This window comes from Papio anubis, chromosome 11 (assembly GCF_008728515.1).
Source record: "Papio anubis isolate 15944 chromosome 11, Panubis1.0, whole genome shotgun sequence".
Lineage (NCBI taxonomy): Eukaryota > Metazoa > Chordata > Mammalia > Primates > Cercopithecidae > Papio > Papio anubis.
The window spans coordinates 11,422,253-11,443,386 of NC_044986.1; the positions used below are offsets into that span (position 1 = coordinate 11,422,253).

The 21,134-nt window shown below is 37.9% G+C and overlaps 1 protein-coding gene across 15 annotated transcripts in view; it reads left to right on the forward strand.

The window, feature by feature from the left end:
* ATE1 (arginyltransferase 1) overlaps window positions 1-21,134 on the forward strand; it is a 185,873-nt gene that overhangs the window by 74,193 nt on the left and 90,546 nt on the right. For 7 of the 15 annotated variants that reach the window (XM_009215509.2, XM_021943750.2, XM_009215505.3 and 4 more), the window contains 2 exons: window positions 7,595-7,776; window positions 11,981-12,080. In XM_009215509.2, coding sequence (XP_009213773.2) covers window positions 7,595-7,776; window positions 11,981-12,080 — 282 coding nt within the window. Of the gene's footprint in view, window positions 1-7,594; window positions 7,777-11,980; window positions 12,081-12,151; window positions 14,338-21,134 lie in introns of those variants that run through there. The other 8 variants (XM_021943749.2, XM_021943756.2, XM_021943748.2 and 5 more) reach the window with 2 other exon arrangements.

Genomic DNA, 21,134 nt, shown 5'->3' on the forward strand with positions numbered 1-21,134 from the left:
ACAGTTGAATACGAAAGCTTTTATAAGAATCACCCCTCATCTCTGTAGCTGTTTGTGTAACTTCCCTTACCTGTGAAGCTGTCTGTGTAACTCCCCTTAATCTGTGCAGCTGTGGGCATGTCTTTAGGAAAGCACAAAGTATCGCTTCTCTTGGTTGTGCAACTGTGGGTATGTTTTGGGTAAGGTCCACCCCTCCCCGTGCAAGTTCCCATGGAACCCACCGTGTACGTTCCTGAAAAGGGGAGGAAACTTTTTCCTGGGAGCCCATGGATTACATCAAGAACAAAGGCTTCTACGTTGGGCCTTGCTTTCTTACCTGTGCAGCTGCAGCCTGAGTTATCCCCAGGTTGCTCTATTTGTGCCTGCAGCTTGATTTTTCAGGGTGTTTCTGTGTTTGAAGGAGTTTTACCAAAGATGTATCCTAACTGTCTGACCGTCTTTTTTTCCCTTTCTCATTACTACCATCATTGGGGATAATGTATTGGTCATGAGTGAACCAGAAACACAAAGGCACAAACTTAGTGGAGAAGGAGAAAAATACATGGAGAAACATCAAAGTTAGAGCTTTATGGCTGCATGGGCATCTCTTTGGGAGCCAAAGAAAAGTTGTGTTAGGGGTGTGTTTCTCATTTACTTAGCTCCATCACGTCTACTTGAGCTTCTCGGTGGATGACCTCCAGAACTGCTGACTATAATTTTTAAAAAGGTAAAATTGTGACCTTCATGCAAATAGAGAGGATGAACACACGCCACATACTGACTCAATTAGTGCAAAACCAGTAAGGCATTAAAACTGGTACAAAGAGCATTTAAGAGTATGTACAGATACTAAGATATATGCATGTGATTTAATAGGAGATTGAGATGAGATTGCTAGATTAGATAAAAACAACTGGTTATTGTCTTTCATGGTGGTAAACCATAACCGTTGGGCTTATTTGTTCCCGCCGCCCCCCACCCCTGCCCTACACACAGAAATCTACAAGTTAACCTTTGCACCTGCAGAGTTGTAAAATAACCCAGTCAATAGAAAATCAAGCCTAGAGCTTCACTGAAAGAATACCCAGTGCTATAGTCTGAATGTCGGTATTCCCCCAAAATGCGTATGTTAGAACCTAATGCTTGGTGTCATAGTATTCTAAGAGGTGAGGCCTTTTGGAGAGTGATTACGTTATATGTGCTCTGCCCCAAATAATGGGATTATGTGCCCTTATAAAAGTGGTTGAAGGGAGCTACCTTCCCCTACCATCACGTGGGGAGACAGAAGGCACCATTTATGAGTAACAAACCCTCACCAGAGATCGAATCTGTTGGTGCCTTGAACTTGCACTTCCCAGCCTCGAGAACTGTGCACAATATATTTCTATTGTTTATAAACTGCCCAGTGTAAGGTATCTTGTTATAGCAGCCTGGATAGACTAAGGCACCCAGTAATTACTCTTTTCAGATAATCTTTCTACCACCTATTTTTTAACAATAAGTTGAGTATTCCTTATCTGTTCTGTTTAATAATTACACATTAAGTATTCCATATCTGAAATGCCTGGAAGCAAAGTGTTTCAGATTTTGGATTTTTTCAGATTTTGGAATATTTTCATTATACTTACTGGTTGAGCATCCCAAGCCTGAAAATCTAAATTCTGAAATGCTCCAGTGAGCATTTCCTTTGAACATTATGTCAGTGCTCAAAAAGTTTCTGATTATGGAGCATTTTGGATCTTGGATTTTTGGGTTTGGGATGCCTGACCTGAGCTAGTAATTCTTCAGTTTAGTGTTTTAAAACTCTTTTGATTATAACATTAATGCATGTTTATCTAAAAATTCAGAAAATAGAGAAAAGAATTTAAAAATTACTCATAATTGCTTTATTGATAATATTAAATTTATTTCCCCCTGTCTTTAGTGTTTAATGGTCAGCCAGAAAATTAGGAATCTGTTACACTTGATTTTTAAGTCACATATATAAAACTATGTGATACTTTAACAGCATTACCAGTTGTATTTTCCAAATTAATTTTATTATGTTTTTTCATTTCTTAACTGTAGACTGTTATTTCAAAATTTTATTTAGTTTTGGTGTTTTAAATCATAGATTTTGAAGCCACAGTGGCTTAGCACATCTTTGTATTTCTATTATTTATTTATTTTTTTGAGACAGAGTCTCGCCGTGTCTCTCAGGCTGGAGTGCAGTAGTGCGATCTGAGCTCACTGCAACCTCCGCCTTCCAGGTTCACGCCATTCTCCTGCCTCAGCCTCCCGAGTACCTGGGACTACAGGCGCGCGCCATCACACCCGGCTAATTTTTTGTATTTTTAGTAGAGACGGGTTTCACCGTGTTAGTCAGGATGGTCTCGATCTCCTGACCTCGTGATCTGCCCGCCTTGGCCTCCCAAAGTTCTGGGATTACAGGTGTGAGCCACCACGCCCGGCAGGTTCTGCTCTCTTAAAGTCCCTGAAGACTTTCAGTCTTTGAACTTCCTAGTAAATCCCCTCAAATACTGGCCTGATGCCTAGCATATGACTCTCCAGTCTCCTATTTTTTTGAGCCTTTACAGTGTTTTGGGCATAACTGAGGTACAGGGAAGCAGGTGGGTAAAGAGACAGGTACACTTTATCAGAGTAAATATGCACCCATTTTGGGAGCAGTTTGGCTGGCAGCCAGAATTAGCCTATTAATATTGATGTCATTTCTACACAGTGCCTTTGGTATTATACCACATAGGTCATTAATCACAGAAGTCATTCCTTTTCTCCCCAACATGTAAGGTGGTTTTTCTTTTGTATAGGTAGAAGTGAGCTTTATTATTTTTTTTCTTGTTATCAGCTAAATCCTTGAAATTGAGGAACTTCTGAAAAATTACATTAATTCTTCCACATATCTGAAATATGCAAAACTGCAGACTGGTAAAGATAAACTAAATATTGCTAATCATATGACAGATTTATGTATGAGGAAATTAAAGATAACTGCTGTTTAAGTAACTTTGCTATTAAGTTAGCTACTGATGTAATTTTGTAGATACAATCTTAGGATGTACTATTCAGACCCCTGAAAACCAAAAATAAAAACTGACCTGGCCAGGCGCGGTGGCTCACGCCTGTAATCCCAGCACTTTGGGAGGCCGAGGTGGGCGGATCGTGAGGTCAGGAGATTGAGACCATCCTGGCTAACATGGTGAAACCCGTATCTACTAAAAATACAAAAAATTAGCCGGGCGTGGTGGTGGGCGGCTGTAGTCCCAGGTACTTGGGAGGCTGAGGCAGGAGAATGGCGTGAACCCGGGAGGTGGAGCTTGCGGTGAGCTGAGATCATGCCACTACACTCCAGCCTGGGCGACAGAGTGAGACTCTGTCTCAAAAAAAAAAACCAGAAAAACAAAAAAGAAAACACGGACCTAAACTTTTTATAGTCTGCAAAGTGCTTTTATTTGTATATTGTTGTTTCTCACAGCTAATGACAGTTGAGACTGACCAGTAGTATGATTCTTGTTTTAACAATGCAGACATTGAGGCCAGGCGTGGTGGCTCACGCGACAGAGCGAGACTCCTTCTCAAAAAAAAAAAAAGACATTGAAACTTTTATTTTTTTATTTTTTAATTTTCTGAAACAGGGTTTTGCTCTGTTGCCTAGGCTGGAGTGCAGTGGCACAGTCTCGCCTCACTGCATCCTCTGCCTCCTAGGCTCAAGCAATCTTCCCACCTCAGCATCCAGAGTAGCTGGGAGTACAGGCATGTGCCACCACACCCGGCTACTATTTTGTATCTTTAGTAGAGACGGGGTTTCATCGTGTTGCCAGGCTGGTCTCAAACTCCTGGACTCAAATGATCTGCCCACCTCAGCCTCCCAAAGTGCTGAGATTACAGCTGTGAGCCACCATACCCTTACCTAGACACTGAAACTCTTAAAAGAAGTTAAATTACTGTCTTAGTTAGTTCAAATAGCCAGAAAAGTATACAGTGGAGTTAGGGCTCAAATCCAGATCTTTTGACCTTGAATTCTATAACCTGATCACTTTCTATTTGCCACTTACGGTTGGCAGGCTCTCCTTCTACCTGTATTTCCAAAATGGATGGATATCAGTGATTCTCAAGAGTGTGGCCTGGTAATGCCTGAGGCCCTTTCAGAGGTTCCACAAGGTCAAAATTATTTCATGATACCAAGACATGATTACCTTTTTAACTAAGGTTTGAGGAAATACAGCAATCCCATATATCGAAGTAGAATTCTCAAGGCAGTAAATAGAGAATGGTAAGTGAGTTAAGGAGGCTTCTCTAGGAATGGATGACTGAGCCTCCTGGAAAGACGTAGCTCTTTGGGACCTAGTTGGGGTGGGGTGGTAGAGGAGAGTATAGAGAGCTGGAGGATACCCCTCCGGTGGGCTAAATAATTTGTATGTATGTATTGTTTAGTGTTGATTCTTTTTTAAAAACAGGTTCATTCTTGGTGTTTTTTAGCCTCTTTGTGTTAGGACATGTAATGAAATGCTTATGTTGTTAATTGCTGATGGAATACTCAATGCAACAGTATGGATAGGTGGAGGTAATTCACCAATTCATTATTTGGTAGTGAGTTTCCAGTTTTTCTCTATAACGAACAATACTACCTGACCACTCTTATAGATAAATCTTTGTATTGATTCTTCAGTAAGGGTAAACTCCTAGCTGCAAGATGACTAGATGGGTGTGTGTGTTCATAGGCGAACATCAGACATGTTTGTTAAGTCAGTTTATGGTATTGGAGGGTTGGCACTGATTTTTATTTTTATTTTTCCTGAATTTCTTAGCTAGGTGTGAGTGATCTGGGGGTTCTGGCTGCTCCAGCTGCAAGGAACACAAAGAGAATCAGTATCTCAGGCTCACCTCCAACTCATTCTCCACAGCTGCCATGTACCTGTTGAAAAAAATTGTACTGATTGGCTTACTAGTGAAATTGAAAAGCGCAGATAATTATTAACCAAGAGTGCTGAGTCGACCAGTTATACTTTTAGGAAAATGGCCTCTGACCTGCCTTCCTTGGATCGTCTGTGAAGTGATGGGAGGCGGAGTAGATAGGTATATAGCTTGTTGTTTCCTAAGTAATTATGAGGCAGCCCATATCTTACAGGAAGTGCCCTGCAGTTGGGGAAGACCCCAGCTTCCACCGGAATTGAGAGATGGGAGTAATGTCTGTGATAGGACAAATTGGTTATGACTGGACTCAGAGGAGAACAAACCTGTGAAGTAACTGAAACAGGTTTTCAGATGGGAGGTCCGGGGGTGAGAAACATGGTGAGAATCAGAAACTGAGAAAGTAAACTGCAGGTTGAACAAGTATTTCAAGCTGGTACAATAAGTAAGACTGATTTATATTTAGGATTAACAGAGTGCATTGGTTATTTAATAATGTGCTTATTGAGATTATACTTATGTTCTTTTTTTTGATAGCTGCAAAATAGCTTGCTGAGATTTTGATTGTGATTGCATTAAATGTATATATCAACTTAGGAAAAACTGAGGTCATGACAATATTGACTTCTAATCCATGCACACATAATGTTTTTCTGGTTTTTTAGATCTTTGATTTCTTTTGTCAGAGTTTTGTAGTTTTCTGTATATATTTTGTTTGATTTATAACTAAGCGGTTCATTTTTTGTTGTATTGTAAATGGTACTGTATTCTTAATTTCAGATTCCAGTCATTGTTGGTATATAGAAAAGCAGTTGCTTTTTGTATATTACCCTTGTATTCTGGGATCTTGCTATAATTGCTTATTTCGGTTTTTTATTGTTACTGATCTTTGTTTGTTTATTTTAACCTACCTCAGTCACATTATCTATAAAGAAAGATAGGCTTTTCCTCCTTCCCAGTCTATACACCTTTTATTTCCTTTTCTTATTGCACAAGCTAAGCTTTCCAATATGATGTCAACTAGGAGTGATGAGAGAGGATATCCTTACCTTTTTCTTTCTTACTAGTAAGTTTGCTGTTAGCTGTGGGTTTTGGGATATATATTATTTAACCAATTGAAAACACTTTCTTCTGTTCCTAGTTTGTTAAGAGTGCTTAGTCATGAACAGGTGTTGGGTTTTGCCAGTAATGTTTGTTGCATCAATTGATATGATCATATGATATTTCTTCTTTTGGCCTATTGATGTGATGAATTACATTAATTGTTCATTAATTGCTTTTTAAAAAACTGCTTTTCTAACGTCAAGCCAGCCTTGCATACCTCGAATAAATTTCTCTTTTGTTCATGGTATAATTCTTTCTATGTATTGTTGCATTTGATTTGCTAATATTTTGTTGGGGATTTTTGCATCTGTGTTCATGGGAGATTGATTTGTAGATTTATTTTCTTGATTTTTTTGCTTGGTTTTGGTGTTATTCAACCTGTTCTCATTTTTCTTTATTTTCTTCTAGCTTTTATTCCTATACATTCTCTGATTTTAGCTGTGTGAAAATGATGCACAAGTAGTAGTGTATTTGTTCACTTGAATTAGTAATGTCTAACATCCACTCAGTCTCCAGGAAAGCCTGTTTTATGCTACTTGATACTGTTCTTTACATGGTTTTCATTTAAGACCAGTTATATTTAAAATGTTGAATTTTAAAATGAGACATGTCATTTAACTAGCTATATTTACAGGAAGATGGTTATACTCTGAAATCTCTAGATTTTTCCTGTGAAGTTATAGTTGAATTAAGATAACAATGAAGAATAACTTTTTTTTTCCTTTGACTAATAAGGAGAAGTATCATAGTCCCTTTTACTTACCCAAGAGCTCTCACCTAGAAGATATAATGGAATTGTGTACCTTCTCAGAGCTGGAGCACTCACAGAACAGGCTTGACTGGCAGTATCTCACCCTACCCTTTCTTTTATGTTCCTCATATTTTTCTCATGCATTTCTTTCCTAACTTTTGTATGAAATAGAAGAACATAGTTTTTATGTTTTTATTTTATTTATTTTATTTCAGTAGGTTTCTGGGGAACAGGTGGTGTTTGGATAAGTTCTTTAGTGGTGATTTCTGAGACTTGAGTGCACCCATCACCCAAGCAGTATACCCTGTACCCAATATGTAGTGTTTTGTCCCTCACCCCCCTCCTGCCCTTCCCTCTAAGTCCCCAAAGTCCATTGTGTCGTTCTTACATTTTTGTGTCCTCATAAGTTAGCTCCCTCTTGTAAGTGAGAACATACAATGTTTGGTGGTCCATTCCTGGGTTACTTCACTTAGAATAAGTGTCCTCAATAGAATAAGAGTCCTCAACTCTATCCAGGTTGCTGCGAATGCCATTATTTTGTTCCTTTTTATGGCTGAGTAGTATAGAAATGGAAGAACGTAGTTTATTTCCTACTGTCAAGTATTAAAACAAGTAAATTGAAGAAAACATAAATTGATTTCTCTTTTTGAATTTTGTATTTCCTCAGTATTTCTATGATAAAAGTTTTGCATCTTAATATAGGGTGTGACTAGGGATGATGAAGGAAACAGAGGAAAGTTTACGACTTACTAACCTGAGGAAAATGAAAGTATATTATATATTAATTATAAGATTATTTTGATATTTTAAAAATGGCAAACTGTTTGCGTTTATGCCTCTGCTTTTTCTTAGGCAGAGACTCCCCCTAATGGGCCAGATTGTGGCTATGGCTCCTTTCACCAGCAGTACTGGCTTGATGGAAAGATCATTGCTGTGGGGGTGATTGACATCCTCCCAAACTGTGTGTCATCTGTGTATTTGTACTACGATCCTGATTATTCGTTTTTGTCTTTGGGTGTCTACTCTGCACTACGGTAAGATTGGTTTTTGCCATTATTGTAGTGGGTTATATAGAACTTCAAATAATTACTCATTTGATTATATTTAATTATGTAACAGTAGAAGTCCTATTTGACAATGTATTATAATGATTTGTTGCTAGTCTCTTATATAGAATACATACTACTATGTAATAGGCATTCTATATAAGAGTTAAATACTACTATATAATATATAGTTATATATAATTTGTAATTTTCATTTAAGAACAACATTTAAAATCACATTGAATTTTAAAATAAATGTCATTTAGTTGTATTTATAGGAAATATACATATTATATAACTATAAGTATATAATTATGTAATATATAAGTAAATATTATGTATAACTAGTATCTATAATCTCTGGTAGTTTTGTATTGTATTTGGAAGATACTACCTTTAGAACTGATGCCGGTGTCTGATGGTAATTCTCTAGCTTTTTAAGGTATCCATCTAGTTAAGAAGTCATTGTATTTGTGGGTAGCTTTTGTTGTTTATACATTTATTTAAGCCCCCCTGTCAGAACTACTTATATTCCTTAAATGTTATATGACTTACATTCTTGTCATCACTATTTTCTATTTCTTTTTTCCTTTTCAAATGAGATGGGGTCTTGCTTTGTTGCCTGGGTTGCTCTTGAACTCCTGGGCTCAAATGATCCTCCTTCCTCAGCCTTTCAGGTACCTGGAATTACAGGCTTGTACTACTGCATTCAGCTTTATATTTTTTTACTGTTAATTAAAAGTTAAGTTAATATGGTGTAAATGAATCAAAGTAATATGAGTCTACTGGAAGAAATATACATGTATACAGAACAGGCCTGGGGAATCCCTGGCTGACTGGTTGAATTTATGACCCTCATCAAAAGATAATTTCCCTTTTGTGTCCATGGCTACAAACATGTATATACAGCACAAAACATTTTTAATGGTGAGAAGACTGGAGTCTTCCTCCAGTTTTCTCTATTTATTTCTGTTTGTCTATGTGTATATGTGGTGGAGGAGGGAAGGAGGGTTGGGAACTATTTTTCTTTTGTTTATCTGGGAGCTTGAGTCTCTCTCTTTCTCACTTTTTACTGTAGTGTCATACTTTTCTCGTCTCTCAGTCTTCATGTCTGATGGTCACATTTTTCACGTCATAGTAAAATGTACTGCCAGATTATTTTTTGTGTATGTACTTTTTTATGAATTATAAAAGAGTTGAAATTTTTCATTAAATCAGCAATTTAATGTTTTTAAAAATCTGGTCCATAAGTGATTTTTTTGTGTCTGTTTCAGTGGCCCACAATATAAAGTTCTTCATCTTAGCATTTTCAACTTGACTTTTTTCTTAATGCCAATTTTTAACAAATCCACAATTACATAATATTTACAATGGATCTCTGTAACAGTCTTTTATTCTTATGTATTTAATCACATTTTTGTATAAAGTAGTTTAAAAATATTTATGGCTGTTGGTGCTCTCACTGAAATTGAAATTGATAGTTTAAAATATTCGTGTTTTATGACTATAGATTTTACAATTATTATATAACTTCAGAGGTTTTATTTCAGAAAAGATATATTTTCTTTATACCCAAATCAGTCAGTACTTTCAAATAATTGCTGGTTTTTTGTTTTGTTTTATTTTTGTATTAACACTTTACAATGTGTTATAGATTTTTCTAGGCTTCTCAGATGAATTTTTAAGGGTGAGATTTATTTCTACATAATAAGCTCTGGCCTATTTCTGAAATATTTCGTGGCTCAATAAACTGAGAGATGGTTTAGATATTGAGATGGTAAATAATTAATTCCCAGCAAAATTAGCAAGAGTTCTATTGACTGCCTAGTATATCCCTGCAAATACTAGAGCTGGAGAGCCGGGAGGGAGCAGGAGAGGAGCCTGAGGTCATGAAAGGTTTGCCAGTTGAGGACTGGATGGCTGCGGCTGCTCTGCAGTCTTGTCACTTCCTTTTGGTGCTCTCGAGAATATGAGTTGCAGAGTTTATAGAAAAGGGAAGGCAGCCGGGGGACTGACCTCTTGAAGCAAAATTGGAGAAAGTAGGTAATCAGTTGCTAATCCCATTATTGATTTTAATGTATTTTGGTGAAATCTGTTCCCCTCAATTTCTTAAGTTTCTTAAGCAATCGAACAATCAATATAGTTTTATGTTTATAGATTTATGTAATGTAGCCTGTAGATTTTTATTTATTTATTTATTTAATTTATTTTTGTAATCAGCCTCTGCTTATCCATAGCGTGTAGATACAAGAATTGTTTGAATTGGGGATCATGCGCATGGCATCTGTTTTTGTGTTTTTAGAAAGATACATTTTAAAAATGTAATTACACTCATAGACATGAATAAGACAGGTTTCTAGTTTGTTCAAACAGACCATAAATAATAAAACAGACAACTTAATTTCAGATACTCCCTAGCACTGTGACAAAAATAAAATTAGCGGTGGTGGGCATGAAGCCTGTTTTATATAGATTAGTCTTTCCTCATAGAGAACAGGTGACATTTCAGGGGCAAAGGAAGAAGAAAAGGAACCAGTCATGTAAAAATCTGAGGCTAGGAAGAAGCTCAGGTGAAGGGTAGCAAATCTAAGTGCCCCGAGGTGGCCAGGAAAAACAAAAAAGTCTTTTGGGCTCGGGTGTAGGGAAGGACGTAGAGAGCCTTATGCAAGGGGCAGAGAGGCAGGTGGAGTTGGTGAGAAGGATTCAGCTGGAGTGGCGCTTGTAGGACAGGGTGGGGAGGTTGGGTTTTATTTATATGTGGTGCCAACCCACTGCTGGGGTGGGAGATTGGGAGATCTGATTAATATTGTAAAAGATTACTTGACCTGTTCTGTGGAGATTATGGAGGGGCAAGAGTGGAAACAGGAGCCAGCTGGGAGGCTGCTGCAGTCATCCAGGGGCACCATGATGTTGCTTGAACCAGAATATCTGAGGCGGAGGTGGTAAGAAGTGGTCAGATTCAAGACATATTTTAGAGAGAAAGCCCAAAAGACCTGCTGATGGATTGGACACGGGGATGAGAAGAAAAGGATTAAGGATGACTCCAAGGTTTGGGGCCTGAACAAATCTGGGGAGACGTGATGAAATGAACTAAGGTGGGCAGGACCAAGTGGATTGGTACCATGACTGGGTGGGCCTTCTCGGAATTGGTGGTCTTACACTTGCTTGTGTCAGTGCATTCTTTCCTCAGTTTGAACCTTGAGAGTGGATTAATTCTGGAAATAGGATTTATTCTGTTATAGGCTAATAATGTTTAGTCTGGTTGGATTTAGAAATACTTTTAATTTAAAAATGAATTCTTAAGGTAATAATTCTTCAAGGATTTAAATTTGAAGTAGAAAAATGCACAGAATATTGCATTACAAATACATTTCTTTAGAATGTCAAGCATCAATTGCTACTAATAAAGAAAAGAATACCTTAAGAAACAAACATAAAAACAAAACTACTTTCCTCATACTTTAGAAATATACTGAAGTTTTACTAAGCACTTACAAACCAGTCGTTTAGCTGGGCAAGTAGAATGAAATTCTGTGCCAAGATTTATCAGGATACACATGAAAACCACTTCATGCATAGGTGTTACAGTGGAGAGACTGACAACTTCTTATGTTCGAGTTACTTGGCTTATTCCAGCAAATACAGAAAATGTGGTGAGATAACATGGTATTTCCTGCTCTCTAGTTTCAGGGGAAATAAATATTAAAGTTGTACCTAGATAAAGGAATGAGTTAGGTGTCATATGCAGCTGAAAGTGTTTGCATGTAAATGGTCATAATAATAGTTATTCTTCCTGAAATTTATTGGCTTTTGTGTTTTCTAAAATTTGCTCTACTGTTTTTAACCTGTTAAGCCCAGATTCTTTGAGAGCCGTAGGGCATGATGAACAATAACAGATCACTGTAGGTCTCTTTAATTTTATGCTATTTGAATTTTAGATCAGGTACTTTGTCCAATAAAGTGTAAAACCTGAACTTAGATGCATTTGCCTAAAATTATGTAGAGGGGTTTATTATTTCTTTAGTAAAAATTACTGTATAGTGTATGTTTTAAAAGTTTTTCTTTAAATATTTGTAATTTTTTGATAGCTTAATATCAGATTTTATCAAATGTTTACCATCAAATTACATAGATATTTGAACATCGGAACCAGAATTAACTGCCTTCAGCTTTCTTCTTTTTCTTTTGGCAGAGAAATTGCTTTTACTAGGCAGCTTCATGAGAAAACTTCTCAACTCAGCTATTATTATATGGGTTTCTACATTCATTCGTGTCCCAAGATGAAATATAAGGTAAAGTTGATTTTCACATATGTGTGTTTTTATTATAGAAAAATGAATCTCTAATAAAATTTTTATCTCAGGGCACTGGATTTGAAGCTTTGAAGGAAGGACGAATGGGTTAATAAGGAAATCTCTTTGCTGCCTCAGAAATTAAGCTTTCTGTAATGAGAACCACAGCCTCTCCTGCTCTTGTAATCCATCGCATTATTGTGAGATTTAAGTATATTTCAGAATTTCCCTTTTAAAAAACGTTTTATGACTCTCGTTAATGAAATTCTTTGATGTCTCCTAAATATGAGTGGCCCACTGTAAAAACTGCAGAGTGAAGACCAGTGCAGAGGAGCAGACCCACCGCGACTGCAGTAACTAAACACGTCTGCTTTACTTAGAGTGAGGCTTTCAGCTCTGAAGATGCATGGATCTTCTACTTAAAACTTGTGAGCTAGGGGAAGATTAGGGGCATTTTACTTAAAACCAGGGCATACAGTGGTCTGGTCAGTGGCCTAGGAGGACATGGTTTTTTACTACACAAGATGTGGAAGAGGAAAGGAAGGAGTAGCTCAAGAAAAGAGTAGGTAGGATGGAGAAGCACATTTCAAGGAGAAGAAGCAGTAAAAGAAAGGATTCAGAAGGGCAAGTGCTGATGATGTATTTGTAGAGGAAAGGGTAACTGAAGGACTGTGCAGGACCCTGAAGGCCGGGCTAAGGTACTTAGGCACCTGGGAGTCATCAACAGTTGCAGAGCAGAGCAGCGTAAATCAGAAAATGTACATATGTCCACACATAGAAATATGACTTAATGGGGGTTTTAAAACAAGCCAAATTAAGTAAAAAAGCATAATTGAACCCCTGTGTACCCATTACCCAGCTTTAGTAATTTTCATGCATTTGTTTCATCTGTTCCTTCACTCCATTCCCACCTCCACCCTCTCTTGAATTATTGTGGAGCAAATCAAAAGTATCAATCTGCCAATATTGTAGTCTGTATTTCCAAAAGATAAGGGCATTTTGAAAATGTAATCACGATCTCATCATATACCTAGAAAGTATTAACAGCGTTTCCAAATATCACCTGGTCAGCATTCATATTTCCTGTTTACTTTATTGTCTCATAATTTTTTTTACAGTCAATTTGTTTGACTTAGGACTCAGTAAGGTTCATATATTATATTTGTGATGTGTCTTTTAAATCTCTTTAAATCAATAAATATTCCCTCCCCCCACCTACCTTTTTTCTTTCTTACAAAAGAATAATTCACAGGACTTGGTGATTAACTAAATTTGGGGATGATTGTCATTCTAAATCTTTGAGGTTAAGTACTGAGTGGGGAGATGGTTCCATTATCAGAAATTATGGATTCTGAAAGTAGGACTGGCTTTGAGAGACAGGTGAAAATGCAGGGCCTTGCTGGTTTTACATTGGCAGTCCAGGTAAGCTGATCAATGTGTCCTGGCATTTGGAGGTTTTCTTTTGAGCTTATATTTAAGTGTACATTGTAGGGAGATAACCCCTGAATTTGGTTATCCTCAAAAACTTCTTTTATGCCTGAATTACTAATTCACTTGATGGGCCTTAACATATGTTCTGTACAGAAGGAAAAGTATGAGCATATTTCCGTTTTGCCTAAAAATAATGATTTGCTTATGTTTTTACTAGTGTTTTATCCTTCTGGCTCATTTTCATCTGGTACTAGATCTAAATTAGTTCAGAGCAGAAAACTCTAGTACTCAAGATATTTTAATGCATTTATAAGACTGAAAGAAAACTCTGGCTGTCCTTATATTAATCTTCCTTTATGTAGTACATGACCCATTCAAATGAAGTATTTTCATACTAGACTTAAGGACTGGCACAGATTTCACTTTTATGTCTCGTCTTTGATGACCGTTCTAGTCTCACAGCATTTCTCTTGAAAGTTTTTAATTATGCCTAAGCTAAATTCTAATTGGCCCTATATTTTAACCTAGGTCTTTTTTTTCTTTTTTCTTTTTGTTTGTGGAAATGCTGAATATAGTTTCATCATCCTTTTCCTCTTCATGAAGACGTTTTGCTCACACCTTTGTTGACTCTAGTTCAGACTAAATATTTTAGATTCTTTAGTCTCCTTCCTAGGTAGAGCTCTGCTTGGAAATTCAGGCCAGCCTGTGTATAGTTTTAAGTTAAAGATTTAAGGCCGGGCGCGGTGGCTCAAGCCTGTAATCCCAGCACGTTGGGAGGCCGAGACGGGTGGATCACGAGGTCAGGAGATCGAGACCATCCTGGCTAACACGGTGAAACCCCGTCTCTACTAAAAAATACAAAAAACTAGCCGGGCGAGGTGGCGGGCGCCTGTAGTCCCAGTTACTCGGGAGGCTGAGGCGGGAGAATGGCGTGAACCCGGGAGGCGGAGTTTGCTGTGAGCTGAGATCCGGCCACTGCACTCCAGCCTGGTCGACAGAGCGAGACTCTGTCTCAAAAAAAAAAAAAAAAAAAGATTTAAAAAATGCCGTATGTGCTTTTCAGTCTACCTTAATTATATCCAGTCAAAATCCATAAGAATTATAGCTTCAAAATATTATTTGTTTAAATCCATTTATATGAGAGGTACCCCCATGCCTGCTTGCCTTCTGGTTTGCTTTCTTCCTTCATCCAGGAAATACTTATTCAGATCCTACTGGAAATAACAGCCGTGAGCAATACAGGCAAGATCCCTGGTCTCTTGGAACTTCCATTCTAGTGGAGAAGCTAACAGTAATCAGGAAGACAGATGTCAGGGATGAGTGCTGTGTAGACATTAATTAACTGAGTGTGGCTACTTAGGGTCCTCTCTGAGGACGAATGTTTAGGCTAAGATTTGAATGTCATAGAGTCAGCCAATGGGAAGTTTTAGGGTCATTGCAGAAAGGCACTGAGGAAACAGCTAGTGTAGCACTGCCTAGCCTTTTAGTTGCTGCAGTCGTCAGTTTTGACTGGAGTTGAGGACCTGGAGAACATTTTCATAAGACCTGTGTGCTTAGGCCATATATTCAGAGATTTTAAGTAATTTGTTCTGGGATCAACCATGGGCATCAGACTTGTTTAATGCTCAGAAGATTCTGATATGAAGTCAGACTAGAGAATCACTGTACCAGATTATTTTTTCACAGCTGAGAGCCTCATGAGGAACTAGAAAGACAGTTATTCCCCATTTTAAAGTTTATTGTTTTCTGTTTATTGAATTCGGAATTACTCCTATTGAAGAAGCTCATTTCTTTGCCCTGTCATCTGTGACCTAGAACATAGAACACTGACCAACCATAGAATTCCCACTTTTTTCACCCTACTTGAGACCTTTATCCGTACTGTACTCTTGTTTTTTACCCTTCCCTTTGCCCCACCCCCAAGCTTGCAAATTCCCCATCTATCATTTTTCAACTCCAGTAATTGCTACTGGACTCTTAAGACTAGATTTCATCATTCACCCATCTACCCCATAGCAGTTCACATTTCTTCCCAGAACTAGTCCATCTCCTGTGCATACATTCCATGAGAGTCTAATTGACATTTAACTTCTTGTGTCCCAGGTTGCAAGCAGTGTGCCTGCTACATAGTAGATATTTAATGCTTAATATACATTTGTTGAACTAATGAATGAAAATACTAATGCAGAGAGCTGAGAAGTGTGTAGGCTAGTGAGAAATACCTTTTCATTTTTTTTTTAACAAAAATGTGTTGCGCATGAATAGGTTATAACTTAGTAACAGATTCACAGTTCTAACAGAATGTGATAGGTATTGTGACTGATTGTCTTTGAGTATTGATAAATAGTCTGATAGTAAAGGGAGGTGGTGACACAGGAATGTGTAACAGTTTGGAGAAGTTGCTTAACTACATCTGGTCTCAGTTTTTGCAACTGTAAATGGGAATGATGTAGAAATGAGACAGGTTGTTATCTGCATTTGAGTGTAGACTCTACCTAGTTGGGTAGCATTCATAAAATCATTACCTGAGCTTCTTTTGGGACCTGTCACAGCTCTCTCTGTTTGTATACTGATAATTGACATCCAGATTTCTAAATGCCTGCTCCTGTTATTAATCAGACTCCTTAGATTAGTTTAGATGCTGGGGAAAGGGAGAGGCATATATTACTGAATACCAATACTGCCTCTCTCTGAAAGTTCCCAGAATTGCGGACACTTGTCTTTTGCTTAGAGGCCAGTGGCGTAGTATTAGTTTGTTTTCATGCTGTTGATAAAGACATACCCAAGACTGGGAAGAAAAAGAGGTTTAATTGGACTTACAGCTCCACTTGGCTGGAGAGGCCTCAGAATCATAGTGGGAGGTAAAAGGCACTTCTTATGTGGGGTGGCAAGAGAAAATGAGGAAGATGCAGAAGCAGAAACACCTAATAAAACCATCAGATCTCGTGAGACTTATTCACTACCACGAGAACATTATGGGGGGAGCCACCCCCATGATTCAAATGATCTCCCAATAGGTCCCTCCCATAGCACATGCAAATTATGGGAGTAGAATTCACGATGAGATCTGGGTGGGGTCACAGAGCATACCCATATCAGACACTGAGCTCTGTTAGGGGATAGTGCTACAGTGTAGAGAACCTTTAAGTAACAAGTCTTATATTGTGCCATAGGATGTCTGTCAGCTTTGGCTTTATCTGTTTAGGACAAAATAAGTCTCTTCGAGCTCAGGTATTTATTCTGAATAAAATGGTTAGTTTGCTCCATTGGAGTGAGGAGAAATTGGTACATTTGTGCTAGAACTCCAACCTGTATGTTGTAATTGATGGCAATCTAATACTCAGGTCTAGGCCATGTAGATCAGAAAAGAGTATCCTTTCTATGCTAACACCATTGTAATATTCCTGCTTATCCCACAAACTGAGCTACTGAATTTGAGGAGGACTAGTCGGTGTGTGGCAGAATATCATGTCACTCCTTTAGTCCCTCTTCCAAATACTGCATCAGAAGCTAAGACTGTAATTTCTGTTTACTTAGGGATAAAGCTGGGCAATTCAGAATAATTTATGGTCACTATAGATTATTGCCACTTCATTCCTGTTTTTAAAATAGCAAGTTACTGTGTCTGTGGAAGATCTTTAGAGCAACAAGTATCATTATAAAAGATGACTGATTATATACATTTACTGGAATTAGTAGCTGGTCTGGGTTGGTAGAAATTACTTCAAAAGCACATTGGTCTTTTTTTAAATAAAGTAATGCTGACATGAAAACTAATGTTGCCATGTGGGAATTTCTTTCTGCCATCTTTTGGTAAATTTATGTTTTTTTACAATCTTGAGTCTTGACAAAAATCAATTGACAAATCAGGAAATTGAGAGAAAGTGATAGAATTCTCCTTCAAGAATTAAAACTGAACAGTCAGCATAGAAATGTTACTGGGTTGAAGAAATCCAATGGATGTCAAGTCAAAAGAAAGGACAGGAGGAAACCCTGACTTGCGGAGCTGACAGTTAAAGTTGACATTCGTAGGAAGCAGGACAGGAATGCAGAGGAGGGAGCAGTCATTGTCTGATCAGTCAGTCTTGCTTGTAGCTGTGTTATGGAATGTGTGTGTGTGTTGTCAGTTTGCTGATAATGATGTGAATAACTGTAAATACAAATATTAATAAGTTTATATACAAAATGCATGAGTTAGTGTTCCAAGAAATAACAATTTTTGGAAGCAAAATAAGTTTATAAATTTATGTGTGTAGTGCTGCTTATTTGCCAAGAAATCCAAACGTTAGATTATTCGAAATAGTATCTAACAATGTTCACTGGAGCTTTCCACTTTTTTGGTATTCACTATAGGCTAAAGATATTTGTAAGACTACTAACCTTAATATTTCTTATTAAGTAATTTTTAAGATATCCATTATAATGAGTAAGGAGTCTGAAGAATGTTGGAAGTATTAAGAATAACTTGTGATTTCAGGAATTATAGTGTTTCATTCCCAAGTCCCCAAAATTAATGTGTTTAGAATTTGGAAACATGATCAAAACTTAGGAAACTGAGTTACAGTCCAAAGTAGAGAAAGACAATCTGGGACTCAATGTTCCCATTTAAACAAAAATTTAAATTTTTTCCAATATATTATGTTCATATTATTTCTTCTTGGGAGGGAGAATTCCAAAAATCTGAAGTAAACTTAGTGATTTTGAAGTATTTGTGAGATAATGATAGAATTTTTGAATATTAAATTAACTTCATAAGGTCAGCATTTTCCTGGCATCATATTTTGGGAAATCTTTTGGGTCCTCAACAATACGTTGATTTTAATACTTTATATTTTAAGAAAATAGTTTCTGTTGCCTTATCATTGAAAATGAATAATTTTAGGTAACTGAGGGATTAAAGTTATTTTCATTTCAGTTAAGGATATTGTCTTTGTTCTTTTTGTGTTTATATAACAGGATACCTGAGGTTTGAGAATTTATAAAGAAAAGAGTTTTACTTAGCTCGTGATTTTGGTGACAGAAAAGTCCAAGGGCATGGCACTTGCATCTGCCCAGCTTCTGGTGAGGGCCCTGTGCTGTGTCACAGTGGGGTGGAGAAACAGAAGTGGGACTGGAGCACAGAGACATGCAGGAGAGCCTGGGTTTATTTATAGTAACCTGCTTTCAGGAACACATCCATTCCCATGAGAGTGAGAACCTATCACTCTCACTAGACAGCTTTAATCTATTCCCGAGGGCAGTTCTCCCATGATCCAAACACTTCCCACTAGGCCCCATCTCCCAACACTGCCACACCAGGAATCAGATTCCGACATGAGCTTTGTCAGGGGTAAACCAGGTCAAACCATAGCAGATACCATGTTATACTTTGAGCACACGAGAACCCTCAGTTACAAAGGAATAGCACATCTGCTTATTAAAATTGATCTTTTCAGTCAGAAAATGTGCTGTTCAAAATTGTAAGGTAGGTGTTGGTTCAAGCAAGAATATTCCTCATTGCAAATTAAAGGTCTAGAGCTAGAGACCAGCAAGAAATAACTCACAGAAAATGAATTGCACACTATTGTAAAATCTCTCATTTTTGTGATTGAATGGGGGTAAATTGAGCATATGGCTACAAAAATAGTTAAAATTGTCTTTTTTTCTTAGTCTGTAAGTATGTAAAGCACTAGTAATGGCATATTTTTGCCACATTGTAAAATATACATGGAAAAATCTATAAACATGTTTTCTATCTGGTATTAAAGAAAAAAAGGAATTTATTTATTAAACAGGAGTGATTTTTTTCTTTTTTTCTTTTCTTTTTTCTTTTTTTCTTTTTTTTGAGATGGAGTCTTCCTCTGTGGCCCAGGCTGGAGTGTAGTGGATCTTGGCTCTCATCTCAAGCACCCTCTTTCAGCCCCTTCCAGGTTTAAGCACTTTGGCTCTCACTGGAGTAGCTGGGATCATAGTGGCACTCACCCACACTCCAGCTAATTTTTGTATTTTAGTAGAGACAGGGTTTCACCATCTTGGCCAGGCTGATCTTAAACCTCCTGACCTGGTGATCCACCCACTTCCCAGCCCATTGTGAGATTTTTCCTTTTCTTTTTCTCTTTTTTTTTTTTTTTTTGAGATGAAGTCTCTCTCTGTTGCTCAGGCTGGGTGCAGTGGCACCATCTCGGCTCACTGCAACCCTGCCTCCTGGGTCTGGCACAGTTCTGCCTCAGTTCTGGAGTAGCTGGGACTACAGGCACAATCACTTACCAGCTTTAATTTTTGCATTTTAGTAAAGATGGGGCTCTACCTATGCTGGCCAGGGATGGTCCCACCCTGACCTTGTAATCCTGGCCTCACTTCAGCCTCCCAAAGTGCTGCTGGATTACAGGGTGTGCTCTCAATGCCCGGGCCAGGAGTAATATTTTAATAAACTAAGCATGAGAACCTGTTAGGTACCTATAGTACGTAAGTAGACACTGGGAATACATTTGTAAGCAGTGTAGATAAGGGCTCTGCCCTAGTGAAGGTTACAAGTTAGGAGGACATAGATAATTACAATGTAGTGCATAAAATAGTAATATGTGACAACTGAAACTAGATTGTTTCATTTGGATTTTCTTACATAGATTTGTACATATACGTTACAGTCTTCACCATATATTGTATGATGTAAAGCAAATTGGAGTATTGAACAGCAGGTCTGAAATAACACAAAAGAGCTCATTTACCTGATCTTTTGTATTGAGTAATGAGCTATCACAATGGCGTGCTGAAATGATGTGTCTGTCTTTGTGTGTAGTGAGCGCCATGTTTTTTGGTAGACGCTTTTCAAAACTGTCCAGCATCAGGGCTTCTCATCCCTATCTGTGCAGCCTGCTCCACTTATAAGCAGTCTAGGCTGTTTTCCTAATCCTAGATTGGAGTCACCTGGCGACTTGCACTGACTGATGGGTAGCCTGGAAGGAACTGCCTGGGACTTCTGGGCTCAGGCCTTGTCTGGCAGCTTTCACTTTCTTTGTCTTTGGAGCTAGCCATCATAGTCCCCTGCTGAAGGGAGAGGCCTGAAACCATCTTGGATGTTTCAGCTCCACTCAAGCTGAATGCACCTGCATGACTGAGCTCGAGAGAGACCAGAAGAAAACCCACCTAGCTGAGTTCTAGCTAACTCACAGAATCATGAGGAATAATAAGTTATCGTTTAAGGCCACTAAGTTTTTGGGTGGCTTGCTACTCAGCAGTGGATGACTGAAACACATGGTGTTGGTATGGAAGTGACATCTTCATTCTCTGTTTTGCTGTGCAGACTCGTGTCTTGAATTGAGCTGAACGGACTTGAGAAGTTTCTGATGGCCTAATGTAAGAGTTTTGGCAAAGTCACTTAATTTCCATATGCAGTCATACCTAGAGATGTGCTCATTGGGCTTATGAGAATTAGTCTTTGTAAGACATTTTATTGAATATCCTGACATGAGCCTACGAAGTATCTTAACATGCTGACAAATTTTGATTTTGCTTGCCTTGCTAATGGTGAGCACTACAGGAGGAAAACCAGTATGTGGTCTCATCATAGTATATAGACAGGATGCATTACAGTAAATTCTCCTCCCTAAGGAAGTTTGCTAATAAGTAGCAGTTATATTCTTG